We start from the raw sequence: 16879 nt of genomic DNA on the forward strand, positions 1-16879 counted from the left end.
CTCATTCACTCTCTAAATGTTTCCCTACCTTTCCTGTTGACCACTTCTGCTTCTGCCGTCTTATGCATCTTCTTCTGCATTGTCTTCATCTTCTATCTTCTCCCTTCTCTTCTCTCTTTTTAATCTCTATTCTGACTTCATTCCTTAATCTGCTATCGTCTTTATTCGCCCGAGGACATAACCCAGCAACAGCCTCCACCAAAATGGCGGAGCTGCAGTGACATTTTCCCTGATACTCGGGGAAGACGATTATTATTGTTATTATTTATTTTTTTATATAGCGCCATCAAATTCCGTAGGATGTCCACGCAATTGCCTCTATATTGCCCCAGTTCACGTGAGGGCAAAGCGACATCTCTCTCAGTGACGTCCTCTCCCTTAATTGGAGGATTGGGCAGAGTACGTCACAGACAGCGCCCCCTTATTGCCCTCAGTTGGCAATTTAGGTGATGTCCTCTTCCCCAATTGGAAGTTGCTGTCAGGTAATGTCCGCTGAGATGCAGATGAAGAAAGAAGATAGCAGATTAAGTGATTAAAGATAGAATAGAAATGAGAAGGAAGAAGATAGCAGAAGATGCAGAGGAAGAGAGTGGGAGAGAGAGTGAATGAGAGTGGGCACCAGGCAATGTATTTCCTGAATCAAAAATGCCCCCTAATTTTCATCCGAAACAAATGGGCAAGAAACAAAATTCATCCAAATTGTTTTTGGTCCATTTGAACATGTCTGAGATATGTACATACATCATACAATATATATTAAAGGTCAACATCTATTAATGGTAAGTGTCAGTAGTGCTTTTTTCTAAAGCTCACAAGATGGTTTTCTTTTTAGAAAGTGGTCCACTGACAGTTAGGTTGGAAGATAAGTTTCTCTCATTGGTCCAATCTCCCTATTAAGGGTTAAATTTGTGAGGTTAAAAGAGCCTACCCTCATTCTTATTATCACAATTTACTTGGTCTGGAATCCATGCTATTAAATGTTAGCTATGTGACTCTGTTTTAATACAGGATTCACATTCCATGGTGTACCATAGAAGGGTGTCTTCACCTTTACCAGCTAACCCACTGTGCATGTGACAGTGGTAGAGGAAAGCGATTGTTGTAGGTTTCTTTTTTTTTAGGATTATTCATGTTTAATCATTTTCAGAATTGCAGACAAGAGCATGAGAGTTACTTCACATGTAACTTAAAGTTGCATGTAGAAGGAAGAAACGCATATATGCAGCTTTACTTGGGTTAGGCCTCGTCACAACATACCACCTGACCTTTTAGTGAATATACCCAATTTTGTCCCAATTATCAATTAAAAGTGCTGCAAACACATTAACACATCCCACACAGTTTTCAAATAGATGACCAAAGTCTAGTGCCCAACACACATCAAAAGTCAAGGAGCAATACTTAATATACTATTGGTCTGTTTTGTCCTTACACAATCTTGCAGTATGGTCTGTGATAATACATGTAAAACATTAGAAGAATTAAATGTCTCCCTGCTATAGAAGCAACCCACTGCTCCTAAGAGAAAACGTGTAACCGACCCAGCCGCTACGTCCCTTCACACACACAGTGATAGAAGGAGAGAGTGAGATCTGGTTTAAATATAGTATTTAATATATCTAAATTTAAAAAAATAATATCCGCTTACATCTAAATGTTGATGCTGGAACATAAAAATCATGGCTACAATATCCTATAAAACTGCTGGAACTAGGGGTGCTGTGTGTTTAGCCGACATTCGGTTCTTTACTTCCGGGTATTCACTTGATTGTGATGTCACGGTTGTCGGAAATGGGATATATTTGGGGAAAAAGGGGATTCCAGGTGCCGACACACCTTCGTCTAGGGGTTAATTTACATTCGTATTAGTTAACTAATTACAATATCAAAAGACAACATACAATTTACAATCATATGGATTAACTAATCAAAAAGACAATACATACAATTTACAATCCTATAGATACAATCTTATTGATACAACATCAAAAGACAATACTAACACTATCACACACTATTTACAAAGAGACTATACATACAATGTAATTCATGATTTACAGTTGTCCTTTGATGTGGGCTTCGGGGGCTGCATTTGCACTTCAATAAGTCTCTGTCCTTTTTGTGTGCATGTGAGTTGAACTGGCCAAATATTGTTTGGTTAGGTCAGATCACTTTAAATCCTTCTACACCTATAATGACTGTAATTTATATTTTTCATATAATTATGTTATACTGCTCCCTAGGGTGTCTGACATAGTCTGCATGCTACCTCCACATATCACCACTTTTTTTTTATTTATTTTTTTACCTCCACAACGGTATCTGCGCATGAAGTCGGCTTCTTCACAATGCTGAGAATGTCGCATAATATTCTCTAACCTATATATGCTGGTCATTTTTAATCCATAACTACCCAGAGCGTAAATATATAAAACAAGACTTCCTTCCTATACACACAACGTGAAGAAAATACATCTGTAACATAACCGTATAACAATCAATTAAAATAAATATTTGTTAAACTAACAATCAATTGTATCACATGGTAGTAATAGATATCTCAAAGAACTTTGCAGCAATACCGGACTACGGTATGACTAGGCAGCCTTGGCTGTCACCGAATGATGTTAGTGCGGCCGATTGCTGGATAAATTGACCTCACATTATGTTCTTATGCTCATGCAGTGTGTCACCGGGCTTATCCAGCCAGTGCCGGTCTGGGCCTGCTGACGTCCTCATTAAATAAAAAATATTCTCTGTATATACTCTATATACTCTGAGATTACTTTAATATACATCCATCAAAATGAAGTGATCAGAGTGATCATGGAGCCATCGCTGGAGCTGACTGGTAGAAAGTGTATTACGTGCAGGGACATGTGCTCGGCCGAGCACATCTCCTGCACGGAAAATAACTGGGCTGGGGGAGCCTAATGCATGGATGGGGGATTCTCCATATTGAAAATAGAGTTTTGCTTCTCAACATGAGTAATCAGAGTTGGTAATAACTGACTTGGTGATAAATGGTTTTGTTAGTTGAGTCATTAATATCAGTGTTCTGTGTTCCTAAAAGATTAGGGGAATTACAGGAGAATTTCGCTACCATTGTATGACTACGTATGTCACTGGTTGTAGGTCAGGTTAAAAATAATTATCAGCATATTTTCATGTTACACATGGAGCCAATTGCCTTAAACACTGGGGGTAGCCAAGTGTTTTGAACTTTTCAGACCTACAGTTCTGAAGACAGAAGCAACAGACTAATTTTGCATAAGAGCAGAAACGGCAACATTAAGAGTTTTGGTTTAGATATTTAGAAGATGAAGTTCCTGAGTAGAGAAAATGAAACCATTGTTTAATATAATACTAGTCATTAAAAAGGGGGACTGTTACAATTTTTTTTATTACCTTTCAAAAAATGGAATCCTGGCTGGATATACCTGCTTAAGTCTGCTCCAAACTCCGCTCCAAAATATGGAGCAAAAAAGAATGAATAACAAAAACATACCAGCCGGTAGAACAGAGAACCTGCTTAACGCATTTTGCACCAAAGGGGCTTTATCAGCAGTCCTTGTGACACCCATCAACTCCATGTTGGATGTGGTGCGTGGTGCAGGAACAGGCCACAGGTCCACCTCGCTTGATCCTGTGAATTGTCCTAGAGAAACGGCACCGGATCTTAGCACCTCACCTCCGCCTTTAGATGTCTCCGGATCCAACCTCAGACCATATCATTGCTGCAGAGAAGTCCATGTTCCAGCCACCGAGGAGAGACCCTCACTGCCACCCTGAACTCCTTATACCTGAAACCGGAGCTCCTGGACAACAGCAACCGTTCCTCACCGACCTCTGACTGACAGATTCCTCCTCTTGGGTAGGCAGCCGAAAAACCCGGGCCTACCTCTAGCCTGCCTACTCCCACTACAGGATCAAGTCGCTCTGGAGAACTTGAAAGTCTGCCACAGCTTGATCTCGACCCTTCAATAGGACCAGATGACCCAGGAACCTCAGCCAGGATGCCAGCAATCTTCTTCCTCAGCCAGCAGTCCCTGGGACCACCAGCCATAGCCCTCAAGACTTGCAGAAGCTGTTCAACATCAGCCATGCTCAAACAGCTGAATAAAAGCTTGTAGAACTGCCAAAAAGTGTACAAATTACACTTATATTTGCACCAGGGTTGTACGTAATGCCACACGTTGTCCAATGCAGCAAACAGCGTCTGGGGAAGTTCCTGGGATTGCCCCTGATATACCCTTATGCTAACTATGGGCTGCCCCATGATGGGCCCCAACCAACCGCAAACTGGCCCCTCTCCTGCCCCATCAGCATATTCTCTGCAGATACAAGGAGGGCTGCCTGTCATTACCTGTGTTTATCAAGTAGGGCTAAAATAACAGAGCTAGAACAAATATACATAACAAGTTAGCAAGTATCTGAAAACATTAACTAAACCCTTTAACTATTTTAAAACAATGTAATATTTCTGGAAACTCATGTTTAATGTAATACTAGTAATAAAAAATGATGGGAGTTCTCCTTTAAGCATGTCATCTGTAGTCCATCTTAGTTTTTAGCATTCCAATATTTCCCAATTTCATTCATTTTCCATTAATATAATTGAATTTATTTCCTAATGTTGGTGCATTTTTCTTCAATGCTTTTTACCTTAAAAGGCAGATTAAGGGGCGGTTTGTATCCCAATATCTTGTTTTACGTTAGTGTGTGTGTTTGCTGGCTATATCCAGCCCTGTGTGTGAGAAACAAAGCAGTCTTCGTTTTGGTTTTACCCTACACTGAGTCTCGGCTAGTGACTGGGAAACCGGGGAAAGAGTGCGTTGTCCCAGCCAAAGGGAGCACAAGTCAGCGGAGGTAGTCGGTCAGACTATCCAGCTCCATGACACTCATCAACGTCACATAATGTTGTGGGGCACTAGCACACAAGGTAAGTGTGTTTTCTTATAGAATGTGTGTTAATATATAGTGCTAGAGAGTGTGTGATGTATGATGTTAACATGTGTGTTAGCATATGGTGTTGGAGTGGGTGTGTTTGTGAGAGTTAGAATGTGATGTTAGAGTGAGTTTGTGTGTTGATGTGTGTATAATGGGGGGGGCGGGGCCAGGTGGCAGGCACCAAGAAAATCTTACACCCTGGTGCCAGTAACCCTAAGCTCACTTTTAGCTATAGGTAGTTGTAGTACCACCTAAGCATTAATGTAACACCTAAGCATTAAAACTGGAAGATTTAGGTGAACTATAAATCGACTCCGCTTCTGTTGCACAAAGTATACAACCCCAGCCCAACGCAGGTGGTATTTAAGTGACGTGTCCTCTCAGACATAAAGCCTCACAAGTTTCAGTGAGCTGAAGGGACGGCATCATGATGCCCCATACAGTTCCCCCAACCAAGATGTGATTAGTACTAAGTTCTTAAGTATGCAGTATATAGCCCCCCCTGTTGTCTATATTTAATGCATGTTTTTTCAGGCAATCACTTGCAGCAAAGCTTTCCAATTAAAATCAGTGGGAACACTTTCTCTGCATGTGAGCGCCAGAGTATACCACACGTTCAGCTGAACAGATCTCCTGTAAGCCGAGGGGAGAGGCAAATGCGTATGGTTCCTCCGGTTCATTTGCATTCTAACCGCTATCGGTCTCAGGAGAGCAGGCCGTCGGTTGCTCTATTGGGACTAAGTAGTAATATGGTGGGTAAGCAGATGTTTAAACGTTTTTTTTTAAATATTACTAGTAATGGTTAAAATGTATTTCTTGCATGCCAGAAATATTTCTCTTACAAGTGTATTACTAAAAGGTACCTCATGAAAAAAAAAAAGTCGACATGCCTAGAGTATCGCCCAATCAGTGACCATAAGACACCGTTGGCAATTATACTACTTTTAAGAGTTGCTTGTCTGATGGGGTGTGATTTGCTCTCCCCCCACCACCAGTTTTTCAGGTTGGCAGACAATTTGGCTGTGATGACCTACATAAAAATATAGAATTTTATGGCATATAGGCCTTAATCAGTCCATGGTCTTGTCTTTAAATTCAGAATAGCCATATGCCTATCCCATGCAGGCAGCGTGGTATTCTGGCCTAGGCTGACTACGCACAGGGCGGCAAGTCCAGGAGGAGGTAGACCCTCTCCAGCAGATTGTCCTCATGGGGCAAAATGCTCAATGGACTGGCTACAAGGAAGATCTCCTCAACCGACCTATTTACACTGCCAGGTCTAAAAGGTGCTGCATGCCTTTAATGGTGGTATGGATGGAGGTCGCAGAGGGGTGCTGCCCTGGGTCAGGCCTAGGGCAGTACCAAAGTTAGAGACATTTCTGCATACATGTTTAAATCCATTCACTTTATTTCCCTTTATCACTGGTACTGGGAAGCTGTTCCAGTTATCTACCACCCTCTCAGTAAAGCAAAACTTCCTTACATTACATCTAAACCTCTGACCCTCTAGTTTTACATTATAAACTCTCGTTTTAACAACTCATTTAAAATAAGCTTCCCTCTTGTAATTTTCTAGATCCCTTTATGTATTAAATGTTTCTATCACATCCGTCAACTATATGATGTTCAGTAGATGATGAGTAGTGAAAACATGATATGTGATCAAATAGCCTAAATTTAATAGTAATTGCGTAATAATTTGAAGCTTAATATAAATAGACACAGCAGTTTCACATCAATCAGTTATTGCTGGATGGATGGAGAATTATGCAATTACCATGTATGAGTCATGGTTCCCTGCAAGAATGAAAATGCTTCCAAATAATGCGTGTTTGTGCAAGCTTAGGCAATTAAAAAAAAAAATACTATACAAATTACAATCAGAGGAAATGGAAAGACTGGTTTTCCAGGGAAATTAGTAGTTTGCTAACATTAAACTCTTTATCTCATGTCTCCTCTTTCTCTTTATCTCGCCATTTCTACCTATATCTCCTGTTTTTTTATTATTCTCCCACTTCTCATTATCTCTCTCCCTTCTCCTTCATCGCTTCCTTTTCTCTTTTTGTATCTCTCCTTCTCTTTATATCTATCTTCTTTAATTTTAACCCCCATTTGTCCCAATCTCTCATCCTTCTTATTATCTCCATCTTCTTCCTATTTATCCCCTTTTCCTCTTCCCCTCATATGTGTCCCCAAACAGCATGTCAGCAAACCCAAACAGCATGTCTGTGCCATCTCTATCCCCAAACAGTCTGCTTATGTCATTGTGTTCCACCAGACAGCTTGGAATGTCACAAGAGAGCTTGTCTGTGCCATCTTTGTCCCCAAACAGCTTGTCAGTGCCCCAGCCAGTATGTGTCATCTTTGTCCCCTGCTCACAATACTCGCCTACACGAGTGCCTCTCTTCCTATGTGCTGTGTGCAGACTAATCCAGCATGAAGTAGATGTATATGATGTCACGTCCTGTGCGTTGCGTCCATCAGACACAGCGTGCAGTGGTAGGGGGATCTGGCACCTTAACAAACGTACTCACTCATGCTAGCACACATACACATTAGACTTGGGCACCAGGGGGCTCTTCGTGTTCGTCTTCGTGCTCGTCTTCGGGAAAAAAAAATCTTCGTATTCCGCGAATATTCGCCCGTTCCTGTCTTCTCTTCGGGCGAATATTCGTTTTTTCTTCGTTTTTTCCGGTTAAGGGGTTAATACGGGGTTAACGCAGCTCTGGCGCCAGTACTTTAAATGTGTGTATCAGCAACTCCATTGGTCGCCAGCAGGGGGCCTCCTGCTGTCGACCAATGATCACAGTACCATATATAGCTAATATATTCTGGGGCAGAATATTCTGCTACTCAGTGTAAAACCAACAGAGGGCAGCATTCTGTCCGATGATATATTAGCCATATGTGGCAGTGTGTTAATTTTCATTTATTAATTATTTAAATAAAATATATTTCCATGATCCGCTGGTCTCCCCGCTGCAACAGTTAAATGTCCGCACTCACGGACATTAATTTTGTCGAATTTACAAACTCTTTTTTTCTATTTATTTTGGGTTTTTTTGTATTAAACTGTTAGACGAAAGGATCATGGGAATAAATGCAAATGAGCACACGGCCCCATATGGCTTATATATCTTTGGACAGAATGCTGCCCTCTGTTGGTTTTACATTAAGTAGCATATGTTTGAAATCCAAAGTTATTCTGCTACTCAACGTAAAACCAACAGAGGGCAGCATTCTGTCCGAAGATATATTAGCCATATGTGGCAGTGTGTTCATTTTCATTTATTAATTATTTAAATAAAATATATTTCCATGATCCGCTGGTCTCCCCGCTGCAACAGTTAAATGTCCGCACTCGCGGACATTAATTTTGTCGAACTTCCAAACTCTTTTTTTCTATTTATTTAGGGTTTTTTTTGTATTAAACTGTTAGACTATGGCTAATATATCTTTGGACAGAATGCTGCCCTCTGTTGGTTTTACGTCGAGTAGCAGAATAACTTTGGATTTCAAACATATGCTACTTAATGTAAAACCAACAGAGGGCAGCATTCTGTCCAAAGATATATAAGCCATATGGGGCCGTGAGCTCATTTGCATTTATTCCCATGATCCTTTCGTCTAACAGTTTAATACAAAAAAACCCCAAAATAAATAGAAAAAAAGAGTTTGGAAGTTCGACAAAATTAATGTCCGCGAGTGCGGACATTTAACTGTTGCAGCGGGGAGACCAGCGGATCATGGAAATATATTTTATTTAAATAATTAATAAATGAAAATGAACACACTGCCACATATGGCTAATATATCTTCGGACAGAATGCTGCCCTCTGTTGGTTTTACACCGAGTAGCAGAATAACTTTGGATTTCAAGCATATGCTACTTAATTTAAAACCAACAGAGGGCAGCATTGTGTCCGAAGTTATAGTAAGTTATTTATGCTAAGTTAAATGTCTGTACCGGCGACTTTGTTGGTCGCTGGCACTGACATTTAACTGACACAGCGGGGAGACCACTGGTGTCTCTGCTGTGTCAGTTAAATGTCCGTACCGGCGACTTTGTTGGTCGCTGGCACGGACTTTTAACTGTTGCAGCAGGGTCCCAGGTTATTTTTTTTTTTCTGCCTAGCAACTAGTGGTAAGGGGCCGTGCGAGTGAGCCTATTGGTCGCTTGCACAGCCCTTTACCCTACGGATTTCTGCTCCCGTTATCCAACGCAGCATCGCAGGGGTTAACGGGAGCGGAAATCCCGCGATGCTGTGAAGATAAGGTAAGTTAGATGGGGAAGGGACCGGGGAGAATAGTAGACGAAGGCGAAGATTCTTCGTGTGTGAGTCTTCGTCTTCGCCTACGTTTTACCGGCACTGTCTTCTCTTCTTCATGTCTTCGGAACGAACACGAAAACGCACTCTTCGTGTTCGTTTTCATGTTCGCCCGAAGACGAATGCACAAGTCTAATACACATGATTACACATACTTACAATTACATTCAATTATTATATTCACCAACACACACGTACACACTCATGCTGACACACATTCTCCCTCACACCACTTCCACATTCACATTCAAACACACACTCTTGCTCATTCATGCTAACACAAATACACTTTTACATACACATACGTGCTAACACACAAAACACTTAAACACCTATCCTAACACTCAAATACACATCCATCCTTCTGCCTCTCCTTGACCATGTTATTCCTGTGTGCTCTTGACTCCTGCCCCTAGTTTGGGCAATTAAGGCCTTGTAAAATGAGCTACTGATTTGCTGTATTAGATCTGTCTTCTGTGTTTGACCCTTGGCTTTGGACTCTGACCTTGTTCTAGTGTACCTCACTTGGTACCCCGCTATTCGTGATATTCTGGTTTCTGACCTTTGCCTAGGACAGGCCTGCCAGCTTGCTGCGGCCTGCCATGTGCCCTGCCAGAGGGCTTCCAGCCGTGCTCCTGCCTTGTGCCCTGCCAGAGGGCTTCCAGCCGTGCTCCTGCCTTGTGCCCTGCCAGAGGGCTTCCAGCTGTGCTTCGGCCATGTGCCCTGCCAGATGGCTTCCAGCTGTGCTCCTGCTGTGTGCCATGTTAGAGGGCTTCCAGCTGTGCTCCTGTCTTGCTTTAAGTTCCTGCATTGCAAAATCTTCTTTCTTCCTTTATGGTCTGAAATCTTTTGCCACTGATCTGCTGCTGTAGTGCCCAGAAGAAAAATGTGACGTGAAAAGGTTAATACTGGGATGCACCTGTGGTGACATAAGTATTGTTGTCAATGTTTTAGCCAATTGAATTACATGTCTTTTGATATGTTAACGAGGGCACACCTACAGTGATTCAATATGCCTGTTGAATGAAAAATCTTAGTTCAGTCTCTGCCCACCATCCTGCATGGATGGGGTAATCGGTGGTGTGCTGGGTTATGTTGGACCTTTAGGTTGCAGGTTAGTCTTGGGAAGTGTTGCATTGTATGTTGGGCTGTCACTCATATATTGTATGTTACTGTGTTTCTGTCTCTTATTAAATATCTGTTAAAGTAGATGAACCTTTGTGTTATATTTTTATATTTGGTTTAACACCACAGCACCGATACCATTTTTTGAGACCGAGTATAAGGAATGATACTTTTTGTCAAGTACTCACCGATACCAATTACCGAAACTTTTTTTTTAATGCCATGTGATATATTTTCACGTCTGGCAGCTGTGATGACCCATGTGTTGTCAATCATAGCATGGGAGCAGCACCAGGAGGCGGGCAAAATGGAGCGACACTGACTCTCTGGGATCAGTCAGTGAATCAGCATTGGTATAGGAGCTGGGTGGCAAGCAAGCGGCACTTGACTGACACTGACTGCGTCAGCGTACGCTCGCTCAGTGATCAGGGCCTGACTGGGAATGAAAAGCAGCCCTGGAAAGATTTGGAGACCAGCCCCATATAGTGCCCCACACGCACCCCTTATACATACCCAAGTCACACTATTTGCCATACAAATAACTATAAAACATTCTTTTTATCACATTATTTGTATTAAAATGCCAGAAAGCAAAAGTGTTAAAAGGCCCTAATAAATTAAATACATTAGACATAATGGAATCAAAAGATTTGATACTGCAAACATTTTTTGATGAAAAAGTTCCATTTTATTCAGTGGAACAAAACAGTGATCACATTATTCTTCACGATATTCTTGTAAGAAAATTTTATTTCTTTATTAATTCATGTAAACTATTTTTTCATATTTAATAAAAGCTATGATTGAGAAATTTTTGTATTTTGTTTTTATTTCCTTTTATTTGCGAACCTGCCCCCCACAGTTACGCACATCTGCCCCAGGCTTGCCACTCTGCCTCCAGAAATGCCTTATACCCCCCTATATGCCACTCTGTCCCATGATATGCCTTTTAATCCCCTATATGCCAGAGTGTCATATAGGGGATTAAAAGGCATATCATGGGACAGAGTGGCATATAGGGGTTAAAAGGCATTTCTAGAGGCAGAGTGGCAAATAGTTGGTTAAAAGGCATTTCTGGAGGCAGAGTGACATAAAGGGGGTTAAAAGCCTTATGCCCCCCATATAATACCCCCCCACACACACCGACTTACCACTGCTTATGACTCTCTGGTGTCTGGTGGGGGCAGCGGGTGGAGGCCGTTCATGAAATTAAAGGGGCCAGCGTGCACCCTTTTAAGATGTGGGACGAAGTGCTGAGGAACGGCCATTGGGTGGCGCGGTGGGTGCACGCCAGCATCTTTAATTTCATTAGGTGCCGGCGGCTGGAGGAGGCGGCTTTAAATTCCCCTCGCAGCCGCTCAGCAGCTGTTTTGAATGTCGGTCTGCCGGCCGCCCGGCCCACAGACCTGCCAGCCCACTGGGAAATTTCCCGGTATCCCGGTGGGCAGTCCTGCCCTGTCAGTACAAGTACTCGTGCACCGGCTGTGTATCGGTATCGGGGCATGCCTAGTTAATAGTATTTAATAAAAGGGTTAAGTGGTGTAAGGGGTAAATGTCAATGAAAGGGTTAATAGGGAGACCTGCAGACAAACATTTAAACAAAAAATTGCGGGAATTTTTCAATTTTAGGAGAGATGCTACCATATTTTCTAGTTTCCCACATGTCCGAATGGATGAGGACACACTGCTGGAGAGAGAGAGGGAGCACTTAAAGGGACACATGCTATCATATGCACTTTAATGCATGGTAGCTCCATGATCCCTTGAAATTGGGAGAGATTCTGCATAACATGTGGCTCAACACATCTCCATGCACATAGTATACTCACCACCTGGCTTGTTGAGCTCTGCAGGCGGGGGTCTGTTCAAAATCCCATGCCCATTGATTTCAAAGTGAGCGCTTTCATGCCCGTTTGGCATATATATATATATAACTTAATTAGACTACGAAGCAAACACAAGCCATATGTAAAATATAAATTTATTCAGTTTTAGACAAAATTCACATAACATTACTTTTGGCACAGCTTTGTAGTTCATTAAAACTAGGTACAACTTTTTTTTAACAAAAATCCCATGACTCTCAGTCACTGATATCTTTGTTAAGAAATTAAAACTAAAGGAAATAATTTAGTACTGATACACAGACCCACACTTGACCTAGGATGAAGAGGACAGATCCTACCCATTGTAGTCCTTCTTTCTCCATATAAGACTCTCCCCGGAGTGAAATAATGTGCACTCCCTCTCAAAGTTGTTTTATTGTAACAGAGGGACACTTTTTCACCATTTACATGCAAACTGATTAGTCAACAACAAAGTTTAACACAAAGTACATTAATCATTTGCATTGGTAAATTAGGCATACCTGATATTAATTTATTACCCTGTGTCCCACCTTTGCTGTTACTGCTGTCTTGGTTCATAGAACATACTAGCACCATATGAATGATGACCCTATACTACACAAAATGCCCATGATGTACAAAATATCAACAGCTATTAGTTACAGGTTTATGTCAAATATATTATGCATATATTGCAATAAATTGCAATTTAAACTAGACACTAAAATTAAATTATAGGAATAAATAAGCAATGCAAAGGATTACATTCATATAAAAAGTCAGCTATACATTACAGAAATAGGTCATAAACAGTATTTTAAAAAAGCACAATACAGTGGTTTTCCTAAAGAAGCTAGAATGGTTCTTTTTAGGATGGCGCCCCCAACTGTAAAATTATACCCACTATCCGGTAATATGGCCAGCTTCAAGTTCGGAAAACATTTTGCAAAAAGGGAATGACACCCTTGCTATCATACATCACTATTCCATAAGTCAATACTTGTTCTTCTTTGAGTTTTGAGCATAGGTGTTGAATAGTTTATCCCAATGGGTGAAATAAGGTGCATAATTAGAGATGAATTCCCTGTGATGAGCATCATGGTGATCTGGACCTCCGCATAAACTGAACGGTACAAGTCTGTGTGTAGACCAAGGAAAGTCATAGCCACAGTGGTCCTCCACAGACAGGTAGATATTGACAATGAAGAAAGTCATCTCTGTCATAGGGTGACATCCCAGCATCACAGGAGTCGCGGCAGCAAAGAATCCCAGAAACAGCAGCTCCCATGCACCTGAGTACTGAGTGGCTAGGGCAAAAGTTGAAGTGTACTTATGATGCTTCTTATGGAATGTCTTATACAGCCATGGGATCTTGTGATGCAGAACATGCCAGATGAAGTACTGGAAGTCAAAGAGCAGCAGGCAAGCTATGATATCTAATACAAGGCGATGCAGCTCCGGTGCCACCTGTGGCAACTGAACTGGTCTCCAGTACCAGTAGGCAACAGACACTGGGAATATAAATACCAAGTGGTTGTACACAGAATGCCCCAAACAGTGCATCGCCGTACCCAGCGTGGGTCTGGCTGTCCCTGGCTGTACCTGGTACTTCTTCAACGCTGGGAATGCTGGGATCAAAGCATCCAGTATCAGGTAAGGAAGGCAGAATGTGGTATAGACCACGAATGAGTACATGACTGGGTAGAAAGGAGACCTGATGATGTGTTCGTGGGACGTGACAAAGTTCCACGCGTGTTGCAAGGAGCCTGAGTCCGTGCTGCTGCAGCTGCTGTCTGTGAGAAGCCATACAGAGGAGTGGGAGCTGCAGTTCCTCATGGTGCTCGGCCACTTCTGGCTGCTCGCTGATTACTGACTTCGTTTATGAACACCATCGGCCCCTCCTCTGCCCACACAGGGATTTCCATTTCAGGTTTCCTTTTCGTTTCCTAAGAGTGTCAACATATCAGTTCGTAGACGCACCTTCCTGAGTGTTTAGTTAATACGTCAGTCGTTAAAACACCAGATGTGAGAATCTTCTTATCTAAAAGAGCTTACCCTTAGAATCTTCAAATTGTAACGATTAAGTAGTAATAATAACAACAATAATAATAATTATAATCATGCGTAGTATGCGTGTGCTGGAGGTTTGTAGGCTGAGGATGAGACAGCATAGGGTCCTGTTGGTTTGGATTCCTGGGGCAAGAGGGTAATTGATTGGTTCTGTGTGGATCATTAAAATATTAACTTTTTTGTCTGCGATAGGTATACTTTCTATTGTTTTGAGGCAGCTGCTGTGGAGTCCAAATACCATCACTCTGATAAACGATTTCTGCCTCTTTCTCCCTTTTTTCAATTCTCTTTCTTTTCTAATTGTCTTTTCTCTGTTCTTTTTTAACTTGCCTATTTTTTTCCTCTCTTCATTTTTATCACCTCCTTTTCTCTTTACTCTCCTTTTTTATCAATTATTCTTCCTCTACTCTATTATCTGGGTCCTCTTTCCCATCTCATTTCTCTCTCCTGTCCTTATTACCTTTCATCTCTATTTTCTCTCCCATCTCAATTCTTTTTCTTTTCTCTTGTTTCTCATTTACTTTTTCTCTCTCAGATCTCTCTGTCCTCTTTTCCCCCTACTCTCTTTTCTATCTCTCTTTTATTTAAAATAATCTTACTAATAAAAAAGTTAATTTCTAGAGATGTGACGTATTGATGAAAAGGCAGTGAGGCTGCATTAATAAAAAATAATTTCTAGAGATCAGACAGAGCAATCTTTGTATCATAGCATCAGATTCCTTTTTGTTAGTAATGTAACTTGTAACTGAATAATTATTGGTGTCAGTTTTCACTTTCAGTTCTGTCCATTAAAGTTGCTGTTTCAGACAAAACATTAAATGTACTTTTATGAGCTTAGATCTGTTATTGTAATTTTTGGAGGTTTAGACACATAAAAACAGCACTTTTTAAAAGTGTTTTCATTCTGTATGGCAAAAAGCTATTAGTGCATACTATCATGGCACCTGGAAGTCTACCCCACAAAAATTATAAATGAGGCAAATTGTTTCTTCATTATATTATTGTTTGCAGGCATTCAATAGCACCAGTAGTGGTGCTTTTACTGCTACTTTGAGTTACAAAAGTGAAGAAGAGACCTCTGAGGTCCTAAATGTTTATGTCACTCTATCTTTTTATATACATTTGTCAAAAAAGTATCACCTAAACGTTCCAATTTAAGTGTTTTAAATTGAAAAAGGGATTACGATTATTCTACCAAGGGAGCTATTTATGCCATTACCTGTCCTTGTTCATTGCTTTATGTATTTAAAACAATAAAGACATTTGAACACTGGACGGTGAGTAACTGGGTGATATTCATAATACAAAGATAAGACAATTGTGCAATTCATTTTAGCTTAATCAGATTTATTTATCCATTTCAAAATGAAAGCAGGAGTGGAATTAGATACAAACATATTAAAGTGTTAGGTGCACATACAGTCATGTAAAAAAAGAAGGTACACTTTCTCAATTATATGGTTCTACAAATCAAGACATGTATAAAGATTAGGTAAACACAACCTACGATGAACAACACATGGTTTATTACACCATGTCATGATTTATTCAACAAAAATAAAGCCAAAATAGAGAAGCCATGTGTGAAAAACCAAGTACACCTTATGATTCAATAGCTTGTAGAACAACCTTTAGCAGCAATAACTTGAAGTCATCATTTTCTGTATGACTTTTAGTCTCTCACACGTTGTGGAGAAAAACAAAGGGTAGTGCAATAATGTTGAGTAAATAAGGATTTATAACTGTCACTCACATTTTAAGTGAGCAATAAGGGTTCACAGAGGGTTATCTCTCTTATTAGAACACTATATGCACACCAGACCATTACACCATCAGGGACATTGATGACATTGCATTCTAAATACACAGACATTAATATGAAGTTGTTCCTCCCATTTGCAGCTATAACAGCTTCCACTCTTCTAGGAAGGCTTTCCACAAGATTTTGGAGCGTTTTTGTGGTGATTTTTTTCAACCATGTCTTTATGGCTCTTGCTTGGTGTGCTGGGGTGCAGTCCAAACTGTTCCCACAAAGTTGGAAGCATAGCATTGTCCAAAACGTCTTGGCATGTCCCCTTCAGCTCACAAATGCTCTACTGATTAAATGGGTGAAATTTCCCACAGAAACTCAAAAATCTTGTGGAAAGCCTCTCCAGAAGAGGCTGTTATAGTTGCAAAGGGGGACCAACTACATATTAATGTCTGTGTTTAGAATGTGATGTCATCAAAGTCCTTGCTGGTGTAATAGTCAGATGTCCTAATACTTTTGTCCATATAGTATTTAAATGAATACATCAATAATACAGTTATTGTTTTAAAAATGAAAATGTCCTTAGCTGAGTCAGCTGTGAAACTGTCCTCCATCTAAGACTCCCGACATGTCAAACATGTGTCACATGCACCCATGCACACAGGAACATATCCACAAACGTAAACACTAAACATACGTACACAGACAAACACACAATAACATACACACAACATTCCCACACTAATATATCTAAAAAGATGCCCACAATCACACACTTGAAAACACGTTAACAGATGTACACAATAACA

At 40.8% G+C, this 16879-nt stretch overlaps 1 protein-coding gene across 1 annotated transcript; it reads right to left on the reverse strand.

The window, feature by feature from the left end:
* Nucleotides 1-13243: 13243 nt before the first annotated feature.
* Nucleotides 13244-14086, reverse strand: LOC149299033 (cholesterol 25-hydroxylase-like protein). The gene has a single exon (XM_089486834.1). The coding sequence runs from the start codon at nucleotides 14084-14086 to the stop codon at nucleotides 13244-13246; it is 843 nt and encodes a 280-aa protein (XP_089342960.1).
* Nucleotides 14087-16879: the final 2793 nt, after the last annotated feature.

This window comes from Sceloporus occidentalis, unplaced genomic scaffold (genome assembly GCF_023333645.1).
Source record: "Sceloporus occidentalis isolate IW3139 unplaced genomic scaffold, rSceOcc1.0.p SCAF_30, whole genome shotgun sequence".
In the NCBI taxonomy this organism is placed as follows: domain Eukaryota; kingdom Metazoa; phylum Chordata; class Lepidosauria; order Squamata; family Phrynosomatidae; genus Sceloporus; species Sceloporus occidentalis.